Raw genomic sequence first — 18,238 nt, 5'->3', positions numbered from 1 at the left:
TTTTAAATAATTAACTATTCAAAGTCCCTAGAACTCAATTTAAATGATGTAGCAGATATGCACAATGCATGACATAAAGACATTTTATATTCTATCTGAAAGTTAAGAACAAATCTAAGTTCCTCAACTCCTATTCTGAATTTCTAGATTTTCAGTATCCTTTACCATTATTAAGTCAAAGTCAGACTTTCTTCACCAGGTAAGCATCAATCTAATAAATCAAGTTCAGGTTCCTACTCTCTTCAGAGCAGGCAGTCACACTATCCTTTGAGCTTTAAACTAGAAGAAAAAAAATCCTGAATTTATTAATATAGCAAAACTTCTAATAATTAGAATAAAAACTGTAAACTTCTACATTAGAAATTTTTACACATTCCAAGTGGAAAGTTCTTATTCTAGTTATAAGCAGAAGTCATCTTCTCAAGATTTAAATAATTCTAAATTAAAATCAATGCAAGGGTTCTATTTTACTTCGTAAGGCTTTAAATAACCACCTCTGCCTTAAACTTCATGCAGTTTTTGACTAAATGAGTTCCTGCTCTTTCTATACTTTGGTTTACAATAATCAGGTTTCTTCTACAATAAATATAGTTCCTTCTTGATAACCTTAACTGTAGGGTAGGGAGGCTTATATATCGTTACTTTCAGATTGGATTTTTGCTCACAAACTCTAAGTACAGATTCAGCCAAAATTTAAACTGGAAAAGGAAAAAAATTCTAAAAAATTTCTAAACATCTTCAAGCTACAGTGACTGCAGACATCAACTTGCTCTTCACAGGGCTTACACACCCAGAATATCCCACTTCTCTTGGTTTTATTTTAGTCATTCCTACAAATGTAGATAAAACTATAAGAAAAAATTAGTTGTATATGCTTTATTAAGTGAATCATGACTTAAAGCAGAATCCAATGCAAGCTTTCTGGATAACAACTGGATTACAAAAGTTGTAAACAATGCTACTGGTTTTATTATGGCTTGATGCAGACATGCTTCAGTATATTATAGACTCTCAATTTTAAAATGTAAATGGTACAGGATATTGATAAACCAATTAGCACTGATGCAAAGCAAATTCCTCTTTTATCTCAATTACAACATGACAACTTAATAGGTCAAGACAGTCTAACATCTGAGACAAGGGCAATTCAATAAAACAACTGCATCTTGATATGGTAATTAAGAGGAAATGTGAATCCATTACATTGTCTTGCGTATGCACACATATGTAGGTGTTCTTTTTTATTTATTTCAGCATTTGATGCCCTCTTGCTGTTTTTATAGTGTATCAAATCCACACGAATACAGTTGAGCCCAGTTGGTAAGAGCCTACAGTAGCTGTAGTTTTAGCAGGCAAATTTTAAGGATGAAACTGTGCAGATAAGTAATTAATGAAAAACTCCTAAAAGATACACAGTTGCAAGATAATCCCTTCAAACACAGGACTTCTCTGTCTATAAATTTGCAAATAATTTTGATCTGGCTACAAGAATTTATTAGAAGTTTAAATACCTTAATACTGAACTGGTGCTTGCATGCACTCTATTGGAAAATGAAACAAAATGACAAAGACAACAGCAAAATAAATACATGACAATTGGAAAACAAAAATATTTTTTCTTAAATATGATGTCATTTATAAGTTAGATGTACCACACGCTAGAAAAGAAATGGTAGTTTCAGCATCAGCAAGAGTGTAGTGGAGCATACTGCAGCTTTTTGACAAACTAGGAGTTTTGGCAATTAGGACAAAGTGCTTTCATAAAGTCAAAGAAAGGTAGATGTTCTGTTTTATGCTTTCATCTTAATTTGATATACACACTGTAGTAGAAGTTTCACTTTACAATATATCTTGAACCAATTTAAGAAATAAACAAAGCCAATGAGAGCCATATGGGAGTATAATATTCTGTACATTAGCTTAGAATACAAACAATATACCTCTATATTTAAATTTACAAATTACCTCTATATTAGCTCTGGATGTTTATAACAAAACACAAACATTATTGTATGCTGCACTACAGCAGAACAAATAAACTCTTAACTTCAGATGTAGAATGTAACAACCTCTGCAGACAATACAAGAGAATATTCCCATGCTGAAAATACCTCCTTTAGTTAAATAATCCATTTAGCCTGTTCATGGCTTTGTAAGACAGCTTCTGGCAAAAAGTTTACCTATTTCTTTTAATCATCGTCTCAGCAAAAGTCAACCATAATACATAAAAACTGTAAACATGGAAAAAATGTTTTTGTGGTGTTCAGTCCACCACAAAAATCAAACCAACCTGATTCCAAGATTCATAGCCTCAGCAGTTCCAATCATACTTATGGCCAAGAGCATGTTGTTGCAGATCTTTGCAGCCTGCAAACACATGAAACCATCAATTAGTTTAAGCATTTTCATAGAACTAACACACAGAAATCAACTAGGCCCAGGACAATATGATCAAGTATGTTCTGGCAGCTTTCTTCTGGAGTAAACACAGATCTGTGATAGCACAAAGTTAATGAAAGTTGCTCTATGGCTCCTTCACAGATTAAAAAATACTTTTTTTTCTTAGTACTGCTCAGTTAGTAACATGCCATGTAGGGGCTCTTTGTCCTTCAGAACATCAAATAAATCTAAATTCAGATGAAACAAAATTAAAAGGTCTCTCCTCTAAGCAGTATAATCTCAACAAGCCACTGTAGAGAAATACCACTCAGATTTTGGCGTTAAGTTACACAACACACTGGACAAAAGTGCCACGAGGTTATTTACAAACACAAGGTTAGAGACAAGGAAACAAGAAGAAGAAGAAGAAGATAAAGAAGATGAAGATATATTATCATGCATTTAGTTCTGAAGTAAAAGAGTAGGCATCAATAAATAAAAAGGCAGAAAAAGGAAAGACTGAGATAGCTATTAGCCCTTCAAAAAGCATTACCTGTCCGGTTCCAACCTCTCCACAGTAAACCACATTAGAACCCATGCATGTCAGCAACTCTTTGGCAGCATTAAATTCTTGTTCCACTCCACCAACCATGAAAGTAAGGTTTCCAGCTCGAGCAGCTCCAACACCTGAATCAAGATAACATTGGATTTAATAACACTATTAAAAAGCCTCAAAACTTAGGCAGTCTCTCTTACCAGTAAGGGTCTGATGAGGCAAAGTTAATACTTCACTCAGGATGAACCTCTCGAATTCTATGTGAAAGTAACCCTACACTCCCAGTACTCAGATGATCAGCAATCTAAATTCTGAAACATCTGATGGAGATAAAACCACCTTATCTTCCAAGCACACTAGCAGAAAAGTCATAACACTTGCATAAAACTGGCAGTCACATTTTACAGTTTATACAAAGAAACAATCAACTTTTCACTCCACAAAATTCACTGTATCTGAATTACTAAATGAAATTTCTCTTTTGTCAAACTACCTTTTTACATACAACCATTAACAAACTACTGCTCGAAGATAACTATGCTTTTATCCGCCTTTCCAAACCTAGGCTAATTTTTATCAGTGCTTCCTTGAATTTCACATGATTGAACAGCTAAAAGACACAGGCATATAAAAACAAGTCTTCTGGATTTCTGCAGTTTATGTTCTTAATCTGAAGCAAAATTCTCCTTAATCAGAGAAGCTTTAAATTAGTTTCCCACACATAAACTTAATGCATATAAAATTATACAATTACTATGTAAAGACAGTGTAAAAATTATTCATACTCATACACACACAAACACACTATTCCCAGTTTTGTTCCTGTACTCTTTCCTGTCGTTAGCACAGTTGAGTAAACACACACCATAGTTCTCTGAATATATAGTTCTTAAGCACAACACCAGCAAATTTTTCATGTGATATTTATTACCTCCACTCCATGAAATATTATATTCCTTAGAAGAAGCTTAATTCTAATATGAATTACTCTACATCCCTAACTTCCTCATCACCAGCATTTAACAGGTATAACTGCTAGAAATATTTGGCCTAAACCGATGAACAAATCAGCTTCATCACTAATTTTCACTCTGGCAAAAAAGAATAGCCACAATAAATTTTCTGTGCCATGCATCAAACATTGGCCAGCTAGGGTGTACAGCTGCAGATAACAACTAACTTTCAAATTAAACGTGCTCAATAAGCTACAGTGCTTCAAAGTGCTGTACCACAGCTAAGGAAGTGGTCAGTCTTGGACTTCGTTTACAACATCAAGGACAGTTACACTGCAGCTTTTCACACTGAAGAATTTGTTGAATTTTTTTTTGCTTTTCAATAAAAATTTCCATTGATGCTCTCTTTGTACACAACTGCTCTGTGTGACTATATGGCTACAAATGCCTCTTTCTGTACCTCCCAAGTGTTTATTTTTCCTATGCTGCCTTTCATCATATACCATCTTTTTAAGTCACTGAATAATTCCAGACAAATGTGACATATCAAAGTCTCAAAAAGAGTAAATACCTACCAGTTATGCAAAACCAGGCATCAGTAAAGATGCTCCCAGTGATTACCTGCTCAGTCTATATTAGAACCTAGAATCACAGGATTTCTGGGGTTGGAAATGACTTCTCAAGATCATTCAAGCCCTCTGCTCAAGGAGGGCCAGCTGAGACGTGTTGCCCAGGACCATGTCCAGTCAGCTTTCCAGTATCTCCAAGGATGGAGACTCCACAGCCTCTCTAGGCAACTTCTTCCACTGTTTGCCTACCCTCACAGTAAAAAAACTGTTTTCTTGTGCTTCAGATGCAATTCCGTGAGTTTTGATTTGTGCCTCCTGCCCCTTCACTGGGCCCTACAGAGAAGAGTGTAGCTCCTTTACTTAAGTCTTTCCCATCACATCTTTATGCACATTGGTAAGATCCGCCCTGCACCTTCCCTTCACGCTGAACAGTCTCAGCTCTCTCAGTCTCTCCTCATATGAAAGATGCTCCACACTCTTTGCCATCTTCAGGCCCTTAGCTGGACTCACTCTAATAAATCTGTGTCTTTTTTGTGCAGTTAAGTCCGGAACTGGAGCATCCAGAAGAACTCAGACCCATAGCTTGAACAAAACAATCGGTCTGTACACAGAACACTGGGGAGGTACTGAAATACATAGAGTGGTGAAGATCTTCCTGCCCAGGTTGAGAAACACCCAGTTTTCAGCCAGTCCTTGATCTCACTTGATCTCCAGCTAACTCACAGGAATAGGGCTAAGAGCAAAGCCCAAACTAGCTAGCACAAACAGGTCATTGTTGTCTTTTTGGCTACCAGTTCACTATGTACATGACCGCAAAGATTGCTACATTAGTAAACACAATGATTTTCATTCCATTCCTCTAGCTATTTTTATTCAAACCACATAATGGCCTTTACCACTAATCCTGTGATCTGACCTGCAGCAAATTAAGTAGACAATCCAAGTCAAAGCTTACAAACAACATCCAGCACTATCCATCATAGGTCAATAGCCTTGTATCTAGATTACAGACTGCTAAATAGCTTCAGAGATTCATTTATTAGAGCAAAATTAATGCTGACAATAGTTTTCAGCTGGTTAATCTTCTGACAGCTGCACTCTCTCACTTGTTCAAACACATTTCAAGAAGCAAAAATAAATTAGTTAAGTAGAAAAAAAGAGAGCAATTTGTTGTATAATGCAGAAAGCTTGGAAAATTCTTGTTTTTAAAACAAAAACCTATTTAATTCATTGTAGATTTTATCATCTAGGGTCCTTGCCAACTATCTGCTATTTTATCAGAATCAAACAAGCAACGCAGCAATTTTTTAAGACTGGCAATTAAAAAAAAAATTGGCATGGAGTCTAGGAGTATAAGAACTGTAACTTCAGCTAAAAATAGAAATTTTAAAAAATCATTATACAAGAATGCAGTCTTCTTTCACAATCACAGCTTCCATATCAACAACACAAGCCAGCTAAGTACTATCAGTGTTTAAGACTAAAGAGAGAAGTGGAGATGCAAAGCAGCTAATGCAATTTAAATATGCTAACTATTATTTTTCATATTTTGGTTTTTTTAAAGAAGTCTTACCACCTAAGACAATGTTTTATGTACCACTGCTGTGAGGGTCAAAAGTAATTTAAAATCTATCTGTTCTTTCTAAAAAACAAAAAGTCTCTTTACATCCTTGGGGAACAGTTTTCAAAGAAACTGCATCTATGATCAGCATGTGTTAAGATTTCCTCCTCTGCTGCAAAGCAAGACTGCTGGAGCCCATGGCTGCAGTCTTATACTTGGTTTCTCTAGGATGATAACCCACAGCCATGTGCAGAATCCTGTAAGACTGTCACACTAGCAGATCCCACAGAGCAGATCAACTCCAAGTCTGTTGGTCACAACAGCACCAGAGTTTGACCCAGAGATATAAACTGACAGGAACAGGATTGCAGAAAAATATTGTATCTAGCTAGCTGAGGAGATATGCAAAAAAAGGACTCAGGGAAAAAAATATGGTGAAAAGTTAAGGAGTAGCACTGCAGTACGGCTTATCCACTTGGAGATGGGTTTCCCACCTGAATACTAGCAGGTTTTGGATGAAGATCTGCAAAACTAAGTTTTTTTATCAAAATAGGTACATAAAGAATTGCACTTCAAAGCATCCTGTCACATCTGGCTGTGCTACTTGTGGGGCAAGTTCAATCCAGGTGCTTCTCATGCCAATGGATTACTCAGTGAACTGAACCTGCTACAGAGCAGTTCTTATTCAACATTTTAGACAAAAATAGGGATGGATACTTAGGAGCTTTCACACAACAACAGCAACTGGTTGCAGCTACCCTGGAACAGTCTGAATATGACCTCAAGTTTTATCATCCAGGACAAGCAGCCTCATTTGACAGACATGCTGCCCTTCCACATTCACTTTCCTGTGCTTATTTAATCAGTATTTCATGTTGCTGCGAAAAGTCTTGAAACTTGCCACCAACCTTTCCAGTTCCAAAAAAAGCCCAGAAAGGTCTTAGCTCTATAGTTACATCATTAAAACAGTTTGCTTATTATTAAGAACACAATTTGCTAGAAAAGAGATGTTAATATAAAGATGTTATATGAAAGTATCTGCTTTTAGTTTCAGCTTTGTTACGTTTCTGTAAGAACAGAGGGCAGACAAGTAAAAAAGAAGTGATTTTGTAAGGCTACACATTACAGCACCATCACAGTGGCAATGCAGAAAGCAGCAACACTGCTGGAAAGACAATGCACCCAAGCATATACCTGTGCCAACATATTTAAACCACTGTTGCACTGCACATGCAGATAAAAAAATTCATTGCTGACAAAACTGAGACCGAAATGATACAAACTGAGCTGTTTCAGAATCTCTGAAGCAGGAGATGAAGGCTGTAATATCAAGAAGCTTCAGCAAAAAACCATCTATTTTGTTATTTTTCTATTCAACATTTAGTTGCAATTTTAACAACTAATCTTATGATCTAAACTAGATTAAGAAAGAAAAAGAAGAAAAAGAAGAAGAACATTGCTATAGTTTTAATCCTCTATCTTGTTTTACAGTGTTGCACCTTCAAGCACAGGAGTTGAGGTTTTGCCTGTTCCACTTTGGGAAGTGCAAGGGAACACTGGTTTTTTATTCCGATTTTTTTTTTTTTTTAAATGCAGTTTAAGCGACTGTAGCTGCCTCAAACAAGCAGGTTCTTGTCATGTTTGCTCTCTTTCAGATAGGCTGAGCTTGAGAGGCTGCATCTGTGTACCTTGTATGAGCGTGTATTTTTAAGGACTAAGCAGATTTTTTTAAGTACCTGCCAGCTCACACCAAACACTTTGTCTTTGCATCTCACGAAAAGTTAAACCAAGACACACAAGGGAAGATTAACTGAAAAGGTTACTATTGTTTTGCTACATATATAAATCTAAAACCAATTAAAAAGCATGTGCAGGCAAAATCAGCTATAAATCTCTACTGGAAATAAAAGAATATTTAAAACCATACTACAAATTTAAAATAACCATGAAGAGAGTGGTTATTTTATAAAATATAAGTAGGGTATCAATTTTTTTTCTACTTGCTTCTTAGACAATGTCTGCCATCATTAATCTATTTCCAGGAAACAAGTAAATGAAACAGACTCAGAAAAAAAACAAACCATAGCACACCACCACTCCAAGGGCTTGTGTTTCTCCGTATTATAAAAATCAGCATCAAAGCTAGACCTATGAAGCTATTCTGCTGCTGTATAACTAAAACACAGTAAATCACTGAATTTGTTCAAAAGAACTTAAATGTTTTAACCAGTCTGCCATCAGCAGAGATAAAGAAGAGGGCCGGTGGGACTGGGCTGCAATGTGAGCCGTCTTTAAAATGCAATTGTTCTAATCATTTTCTACAGATGCAGCCTCACAAGGGGCTGCTGTCACAGGGACCATTTACGACTTGTTATGGTGTCTCTATTGTTTACCAGCGACATTCACTAAAAAGGCGACAGCTGGGACAGAAAGCTGCTCCTCAACGAACAATATAATCCCGTGAAAGTAATCAACAAATTTAAGGGTGTTAATTAACTTTACACTTTATCATGTTCAATTAGTTGTCCTTTCTCGAAAAGATTGCCGTGCACAATCGGTTTAGAGCGTGCCATGTTTGATTTGTAAGTGATCACTGTTTCTGTTTCAAAGTCCATGTCAGATGTTCTCTTGGGTTTTGGTGACACAGATGAATGGCTCTGCACATGTTAGGGGGTGATCTGGTTTAACATAAACCAGCATAACATAACCCCTTGTTAACGTATCGCTGGCCTTTCCAAGCAGGCACGGAAAAACCCGTGCCCGCGGACGCACACAAACGTGCACAAAACCCCTGCGGCTCCACGACAGTCAACGAGTCCAAGTTTTGTTTTTGCTGAAATGCAAAGACACAAATAAATGGGCAATTTTTCATCATTATATCTCAAAGCAAGACTTGTCTTTTAGGGGCACGCTTGGGATCATTTCTTCCCAGCAAGATCCCTAGTTCTGCCGCATTATGCACTAATGCACAAGTGCCTCCCTACATTTTACATAATGTACGCTGCCTTTTCTAATGGCAGCTGAGCAAACGCTGGGTAGATGCACTAAGTTCTTCTGTATATCAAATTCTGTGGTTTGTACTGCATTTATAATGCCAGGGATTCTAGAAGAAAGTTGAATTAATCTATTATTAAAATTTGCCATTTTCCCTTTAAGGTACCATTCCTACTTGCTAATGGGACAAGGCAAAGCTCATGATGAAGCGACAACGCACTTGGAAGTGCCCCTTAATGAAAGTCATTGCTGTTTCTCTCTTCTGACAAATAGAGCTTTGCATCACTGTACCTCATAAGCTAGTGATTTTTGAGCAAAAATGGAAATGGAGGTTCAGGTCAGTGATTTCAAGATTTATACAACAAGCACTCAAATATTAATCCAGACAAAAGCACGCTTAAGGAAGTAGAAACATCTCTTTTACAGCATAATCGAATTATAGAATTTGTGAGATTATGGCTGTACAGAGAAAAAAACCTAGTGGAGTTTTATTCTGCAGCAACAGGCAAATTAAATACACATGATCATCATTATATAAGCAGTTATATTGTAAATAAAAAACAAACTGCAAAAAACCCACCCATGAAACAAAACAAAATAAAAATGCAAAGAAAGCCCAATGGAAAAGTTGTTAACTCTGAAAGCTAATAATGGACTAGGTTAAATATTTAAGAGGAAATTATAGACTATATCAGAAATAGCTGAAACCACAAAACAAAGCAGTATAAAACATTAGTTTTCTGCTAGGAAGAAGATCTGCAGGGAAAAGGGAAGCGGTCGATAGATCCTTAAATTGGACGCAATAGCTGTTCTTCTATCCCAAGTTGGCAGCTGCTACATTTGCAGACCTAGTTCATTATTTACCCATAATGACCATCAAGCTCCAGTCAAAGTCAGATCACAACAACTGTCAGCAGCTCTTTTAATTAGCCTTGTTTGAATTCAGATAAATATCACAATGGCCCAGCTTCTGCTGAAAAAGCAACAAGAAGATTGCAAGGAATAAGCTGCCCTGACTTCCTAACAAACAGTATTGTGAAAAAGTCCAGAGAACCAAAGTTAGTTATTTTAAAATTAAGGAAGGGGTGGTGACGTGCACATTATTATGTTTCCCTCCCGTGATATTCATATTACAATTTACAATTCCTGTTTATAAGCAAATTTGTGCATCTCAAATGCCAACTCAAAACACCACTCCACAATCTAAAAGGTAAACTTGAAGAGATGGTTTACAGGTATTAATTAAATTTTTAACCTCTATGAAAACATACATTTTGAAAAACTGGATCAGAATTAAGGAATGCACATATTAACAGGATTATCCTCTCTCCTAATTTATCTCCTTCTGTTTGTTTATCCTCAGGGAACATAATCTTCTGTTGCATCAAGCCACTCACATTCTCCCTGTGTCAGCAGCAGAATAATAATTCCCTCCTCCTCCTCCTCCACCCCCTCTCCCACAAGCACAGGCAAGAATGAAGACGAGTGGATCAGACTGTGTGCATCAGCATTAATGCTCCATGCAGCTATTTTCCTAGCAGTAGTAGACACTGAAAGAAAGATGCAAGAGAGGTGAGCAATATGCTACCTGTGCTGGGCAGCCCAGCATGAGAAGGTGTAATTAAACAGATTTTGCCTCCCAGAATAATATGAAGGTAGAAGATGCAGGCAGAGACTGCTCTAAGAGCCCTTCTTTAGCATTTCACTTGCTGTCACATATGGGTCCCAATTTTGCTAGGTGATGTCCAAAGACAAAGCCAGTTCCAAACTCTCCAGTCCCACATGCCAATCTGAGAAGTGCTATCCCTTTTGGGAACAGAAAAAATTATGTAAACATAATCACAAATGGAAAGTAGAAAGTAGCGGAGGTGGAAGAATAAACAACTGATTAAACAAAATAGGCAAAATGGTCATGAGAAGCTTTATGTTTTCAAAAGAAGGCCTGAGTAGATTTGCATAGGTATTCGTACTTGAACTTGGCCATGGATGGTGGAATAAAGATGTTCAATTTGATTTAGATGTATTATAGAATGATGCCAAAACAAAGAAAAGAATATGTCCTCTCAATAAATCATGCAAATACTGACTAGAAGCTGTTGTTGAGGCAGTTTAATATGAAAGGGATGCAGGAGGAAAATTTTACGAGATGGTAGTAAGTAGCAACTGATGCCTCCAAAGGATCAGCCAAAGAAAATAAGTTGCAAAGGCAAATGCACGCATAAGATACTTCAACTTTTTCAACAGAAATACAAGCTGAAAGGCCTGATGAAATTGTTCTGTCTGCAGCATTTTTTTAAAAGCACTACATTTAGTTCTAGTCATTGTAACGTCAAAGAGAAATACCAAAGCACCTGAAAAGTTAGAAAGTAAAAAGGTTAACAGCAGTGCAGTAAGAAAGGAAATACAGTATGACTGATTAACTTACTTGCTTATTTTTAATGCCCAAAATATTGTATTAAAAACATGAAAAACCAGCAACTCGTGACAGTCATCTTTCTCATTCTCCATCTTTGATCGATACTTCACACTACAGAATCACAGACAACAGAAACACCCTTTCAGTGTTGCTGGAGTACCAGATTACATTTACACATCCCTAATATTTATATATATGGTCTAAATTTCATCTTCAGACCTATAAAGAAATATTAAAACTTAACAACAACAGATGCATGTATCTACAGTTGTGGACAGCAAAAATACATGCACAGAGCTCAGCACAGTTCAAAACAAGTACTTAATTTTTTATCTGAACATTAGCAAAAAGGCTGGACAGCCAGTGATGAAGCAATACATTCCACATATAAAAGATCCCAACATTTCAAAGCAAATTTCAGACAGTCTAAATGTAAAGCACATGATGCTGAGCTGTCTGATTAACTGTCTCTGGGTTCTGAGAAAGCACACCATCAAATACATGTGAAATACTGAATACAAAAGAAACAAAGAAAATAGTCCTTCTTCAAAGAAAACTAATCTTGCCCAGGACTACTGCTTGAAATTCTGGTCTTTTAGGAGAAGTCCAAAAATTAAACATGAACATGCATGCAGTTCCTCCACTATGCAGGCCACTGTTAACCCTCCATGCAACTAAAATTCAGTAGACATAATTCTTGTCTTGATAAATGAGGCTTCAAGTCCTAGAAATAAAATGTTATCCCAATCACACAGTGTAAAATCAAGAAAAATTTTTGTCTGGTGTCAGAAAGACTGAAGAGCTGCATTTCCAGTATCATCATAACCTCGCTTTCTTGAAAAGCTTCTACCCTATGCAGAAGATCAGCAACCAGAAAATAGATTGTTGTGTGACTATAGAAGAAAAAACACAAAGGGATAGACATTTATGATGTTCTCTTTGAAAAAGAGAAGGCAATATCCCAGAAAGGCTATTCTTATATTCTTATAGTTGTTCTAACTCAAGTTCACAGACAATACCAAAACGAACATCAAGCCTCCAGAGGCTTAATGTTTGTGTGGAATAACCAAAAGCCATAAATAGAACCAACAATCCACCTTGTGATCACTGCTTTTCAACATATCCATTTTGACTGAACAACATAGATCCAAATGCATGACCAACAAAACCAGATGTGTGGCCAATCTTGCTGAGCTCTTTGAATCACAAGAAGCAGTCAGCTATAAGTCATCGCTTTTGCAGATTTTGCTACTTGGACTTGAATGTCTCTGGAAAGTATAAAATACTTTCATTCCACCTTAACTCCACAGCAAAATGTAAATATGTTTACACAGTCCTGTGGAATAGATACATAAAAGCTGAAGAAACCCCTTCATTATAACCACAAAACAAAAATCTTCAAGAAAAAATATATCAGGGATATTTAATATTATTGTTTACCTGTTTCTCCAGTATTAGTACAGCTCTAATAAGATATCAATCCCCTTTTAAAAAAACAAAATACTTGAAACACTATCATATTACCTTCCTATAGGCCCCTAAATCCAACAAAACATGGCATGTTTTTTTTTCTGAATAATGAAGGCATTAAGCACATTGCTAAAAAAGAAAAATAGAGTCACACTGAAATATGCATTTAAACTGCATTACTCAACAGGTATGGGTTCAAGTGTTCCTCTCAATAAAAGGTCTGCTTCTTAAAAAGCCAGGTACAGAAGCAGGTAAAGTTCTATTGATGCATTCATTAGTCCTTTCATGTCATATAAGAAAGACAAAAACTCAGAAAAATGAAACAAAAAGCATTTAAATTTAATTTAAATTTAAATGGGGTGGATAACATACCATATATGTTCCTAAGTATTTCTGGTTTAACCTTAAAGAGCTGAAGATGCAGCAACGCCACATGCCAATCCAAATCAATAGGGTCATATTTGCATTCACAACATTTAAAAAATATTTTGTATTTAATAGCAGGAATCTAAACACAATTTTAAAATAAAATAGAAATGTATAGCCAGGAAGAAGTGTCAGACAGGTCATTTAAAAATAAATCAGTCTCCAGTATTTTCCCCTGGAGAGCTGCTCAACTGTAAGTTTTAATTTAACTGTACCTGTTTTGGGTACAGTCTATGAGAGGACAACGGACAGAGGTTTAGCAAATGAAATTGGAAAGAAATGCATAAATAATAGGAATAAAGATTGCAGTGAACATTTTTGAATGAACTTCTGAACTCTGTCCCTTCAAGTGTCATCAGTGGTATGAGACCAAGAGTTTTTCTGACAATCTGAACCATCATCAGAGTGCATTGCTTCAGATATGTCTATGCTTTCTTTAAGCACTTTGGCATTGAATCTTGCCTCTGGATACAGTCAACAGCCCACACAGTCTTATCTTTCAGCTTCTCCTTTAAAATACATGCTTATTTTAAAGCATGCCCAACTATTACCAAAAAGTAACAAATCACTTTCTGCTGCCTAATTTCAGTATAGTCAAAGTTAATTCTCCAAGATTTAAGGCACTGAAAGGCAAAGCAGTACAGTAACAAGATTACAACAACTGCTAGAAAAACAGCTTAAACTGGAAAGATTCCATTTAAAGAATCCCTTTGTTTCAAGGCCTTTCCCAATTTTATTTCCTTTTCAAGGATCCTCTACACATAATTCTATTATTACCTCTCTGCAAAACGCACATTACATCTCTTTCAGAGAACTAGATTTAATGTTGTCCTCCAGCCTAAAATGCAATGTACTTTTTTCAGTGTTCTCAAATGTATTTGATGCCACTCATACAATGAGTTTAAATCCTTGTAATTTAATTAAAAGTCATATTTCTTTACGTATGAACTAATTCTGAGTTTAAAATGGAAATATTTTTAAGAAGAGATACTATTTTTATGATTATTTTTATTGTTTCATGATGAGCCAATATGCAATCATATGGTTTAAATTTACAAAAGTTTACTTGCTCCAAATGCTATACTTTCATGAAACAAAACACATTTTCATATTTAACTGTGCTGAATGACAGCTTAAGGGGCACCACTATAATATTTGTGTATTTCTTTTTTCTGTACTACCTGTAGGTATTCCAACCTACAGGTTGGAATTTTTAGGAATATTAGGCAATTTTGCACAAAATTACTTTTTCTGTAATGAAAAGGTATTGAGAAGCAGTACTTGGCCTGGCCTTCCATTTAAAAAACAAGAAAAGAGAAAGACTGCATTTTGCCAACGAACAGAATCAAGAGGGTAACAAAGTTAATTATTTCTCATAATCAGTAATTATGATTAGATAAGAGACTCTTTGGTAATGAACTGCTCTAATGATGGAGGACCTCCATCCTAAGAAATATAATAGTACATTAACATAACTGTGTATGCAAAGTACATAGAACCGCTGCCACAGTTAACTTGTCATTGAATGATTAAATAGGAATTCATAATTAGAAAAATCCACAGTGTAATTTATTGGCCTTCTCGACAGTTCTGGTTCATTAGAAGTTGATTACCAAATAGTGACCTCTAGCGGCCTACCGCTTTTTCATGTTCTCTTGGCAGTTTTAGCAGCTATTTAACCTTATTTTTTTTTTTTTAAAGCAGTTTAAAGAATATAAAATGTTTCCCTTCAAGATACCTTTTTTTAAACTTCCCTTAAATTTTATATAGCATGCTAATTTCTTCACAAAATGGTTTCCCGCTCTGTAACCATTTATATAAATGTATAAAAACACACATCTATATGAAAATCCCACAACTTCTCAGTTTTAAAGTTAATACTGAGGTTAACACAGTTCTCATAATAATTAATATTTATATACTTATTAAACATAATGTCTTATATATAATATGTTAAAATAAAATACTTTTCTAGTGTCAATTATGAAGACCTTGAGAAGCTCATACTTCAAGCCAGCCTGTGTATACCTTAAAGTGAAGTACCTCTAAGCATTGTGTTTGAACAACAGTTTTGCACTAAAAAAAATTACACTGTCTCGGCTGGAGAAGGCAGAGGACAGGGAGAGAGAAAACTCCACAGTTCTCTGCTCCAGGTAGCAGAAAAAAACCCCAACATTTCTAATTATTTGCTGGACACATGCCTTGCAATACTCTTTATTCAAATTTAATTTAAGAACAGTGCAACTTAAAAGTAAGATTTACATTTACCTGAAAAATCTTTAAGCATGAGGGTGGAATTTTCCCTCATTCAACTTAGATAATCCACTGTTAAGCTATTTAGACAGTGTTCTATTTTAAAATTTTCCATTATGATAGATACACTTTTTCTTGAACTAGGACAGTATCTAATTTTTTTTTAAAGTATGAATGTTTCTAACAGGAAGTAGCACATCTGAAACTAATATAGAAGCCCTGAAACACAGCATTAAATAAAAATTCATACTCAATGAATACAAGCAATTTGAATTTCCATTGTTTTCATTTTCCATCTTGCTATTTTTCCCAACACTAATGCTGTAGAAAGGATGAACATGCATTTTTCTTCACTTTTGTCTAACACAGAACTGGCTAAAAAAATGATTCCCCATTTTTGGACAGAAGCTAGAAAATAAACCGCACAGTTCTATTTCATACATAAACAGATTTTTCAAAGAAAACTATTCCAGTCTACCAAATGGGGAGATGTCCATCATCCTTGTATGCTGGAAACAGCTTTAACAGTTGCTCTAAACAGAGAAATGGATAGCTACAGGACGGAGATTTCCACCCTGATTTCCGTGTGTGTGTGCAGATGTGTGCAGGCACACACACAGGACTCTAGCTGTTTGTGGCGATGATTTAATATAGTGACTGGATAATGAGCTGCGCTCCCTGCAGCAACTGAATCACCATTTAATGCTATTATCAACAGTTCATGACCCACCGGCATGAAATGTCAACCTGATTAATCTGAACACTACTGACCTCAGAGAGGAAAAGCTACCTTATTGTCAGAATTTAATATATAATAAAACCATATGCAGAATATAAATACCTTATCAAGCAAGGCCATTAACAGCAAATCTACTTTATTTTGCTCTACTGTTTCTTTTAAACTTGTTTGGGCATACATTAAAAAAAAAAAGGAAAAAAATACTTTTGCCTAGTCAAGCAGGAAGCAATCCATTAGGACTTATTATTTTGATATACAGTGAAACATTTCAAAATGGCTGTCCAAATACAAACCCCAAGTTGATACAAGGAAGAAAAAAAATTAGCATATCCTATTGTAGGACTTGCTGCTGTCAATTCATATCAGGAAATGATCAGAAATCATTCTTGCTTTTCTAAGGTCACTGAGGCAATAAAAATACTGATTTGTAAATAGGAAACAGCTTGTATGAGTGATGCTGCATAGGTCACAGAAGAAACTTACCTTAGCTTTGTAAAAAGAATACACTTCAAGAAGATTAGAAACTTGTGCCAGTTACACTGAAGGCAACCCCCCCATTTTTTTTACATTTATAGCAAAGATTTTTTTTCCTTTTGTAATTCAGTACCATGATAGAGCCCAACTCAACAAAATTTTAATATATTTTTTCTGTTCTCTTTGGAGAATAAACCAGGGAAACAAGAAAAATACATGTTTTCTCAGTCACAATGAGGTTAGTACAATCTTGCTATATATTCTCCATATGTCTTTTAAATTTAACTTGGCTGGGAGCCTTATTAAAAGATGCAAAACTTTTCAGCCAGCTTTTCAGGATTCTCTACATAACAGTATATAAATAACTCAGACTGAAGCTGGGAGGACTACATGGCATTTATCTGTCAAGTTATATTAACTGACACAAGCACAGTAACTACTATGATTTATTGTTAAAACACAGTACAGTTACTTTTAAAATGAAACCCACAATGGTTTCACCCCTCATTTTTTATTGTTGTCACCTGGTAGTGAAAGGGCTAAGGGATTTTCAGGACAAGGGACTGGAAGAAACCTGAATGAAATCCCCAAAACTGCCCACATATGAATGGAATGACAGTGGGTGGGACGAGAATGAACACTCCAAGTATTGACTTATAACCACCAGCAGCCAAGGAAAGAGAAACATGTCAAATGACTTGACTAAAACTTGGACAAAGCCCTGATGTCTGAATTCCCAGTTGAGAGCTCTGCTGGAAATGTAAAGAAGGAATAAAGGAATTCTGGACACTTAGGCAGGAAAGTAATTCATGCTGCCAGCACAGACACATGTTTAAGCTTTGCTTTTCCATTCAGAAACCAAGCAGTTCTTGTGTGCCAGCTGACTAGCAAGTGTTGGCCTGTTTTGCAAAGGCTGTCCTGTGTAGCTGCAAAATACTGCTGCTACCCGAAGGGGTAACATCTGACAGCCATTAAAACCTCCTCTGCACCCCTCCTCCAAACTTTGAGGCAAAGAGGGGTTTGCCACACAGTAGCACAGCCATAGTGCTCACTCTTAGGAACTCCAGACACAGTAATAAACAGAGGGGCTGCATTTAGATCTCCATCAAACACAAACTATACACCTCTCTGCCAGGATGTCAAAAACATCTTCTGTTACCTGCAGCTAATGACCACCTTCACAATCATGGTGCTCTCTTAGTCCATTGCAGATTAGCTCATCTAGGAGTCTTGCAGCTGGACTGTATCTTCTGCTCTCACAAAGCCATGCAGCCCGCTCCTGCTACACAAAGCTGCTTTGCCTCCATGATTCCTCACTGCACACTCGTTCTATGAGCCCTTTTAGAGACTCTGTTTGCCATACACATTTTTGTTCTGTTTGAACAAACCCTATTTTAACCCATCTACCTTCTGGAGAAGAAGAGGAACAAGGGATTGGGAACTTGTTC

The 18,238-nt window shown here is 36.1% G+C and overlaps 1 protein-coding gene across 1 annotated transcript in view; it reads right to left on the bottom strand.

Annotated features, from left to right (window-relative positions):
* Positions 1-18,238, bottom strand: part of HIBADH (3-hydroxyisobutyrate dehydrogenase) — an 86,456-nt gene that overhangs the window by 13,957 nt on the left and 54,261 nt on the right. The window contains exons 5-6 of the mRNA XM_005518908.3: positions 2,933-3,066; positions 2,291-2,367 (exon numbers count right to left, since the gene is read on the bottom strand). Of these exons, the coding sequence (XP_005518965.1) occupies positions 2,291-2,367; positions 2,933-3,066 (211 nt within the window). The remainder of the gene's footprint in view (positions 1-2,290; positions 2,368-2,932; positions 3,067-18,238) is intronic.

Source organism: Pseudopodoces humilis, chromosome 1 (genome assembly GCF_049639895.1).
Source record: "Pseudopodoces humilis isolate 2021_Gansu_Grassland_sample_001 chromosome 1, ASM4963989v1, whole genome shotgun sequence".
Lineage (NCBI taxonomy): Eukaryota > Metazoa > Chordata > Aves > Passeriformes > Paridae > Pseudopodoces > Pseudopodoces humilis.
Note: the sequence above shows the minus strand (reverse complement) of the source record. Positions and strands in the feature narration are given on the sequence as shown.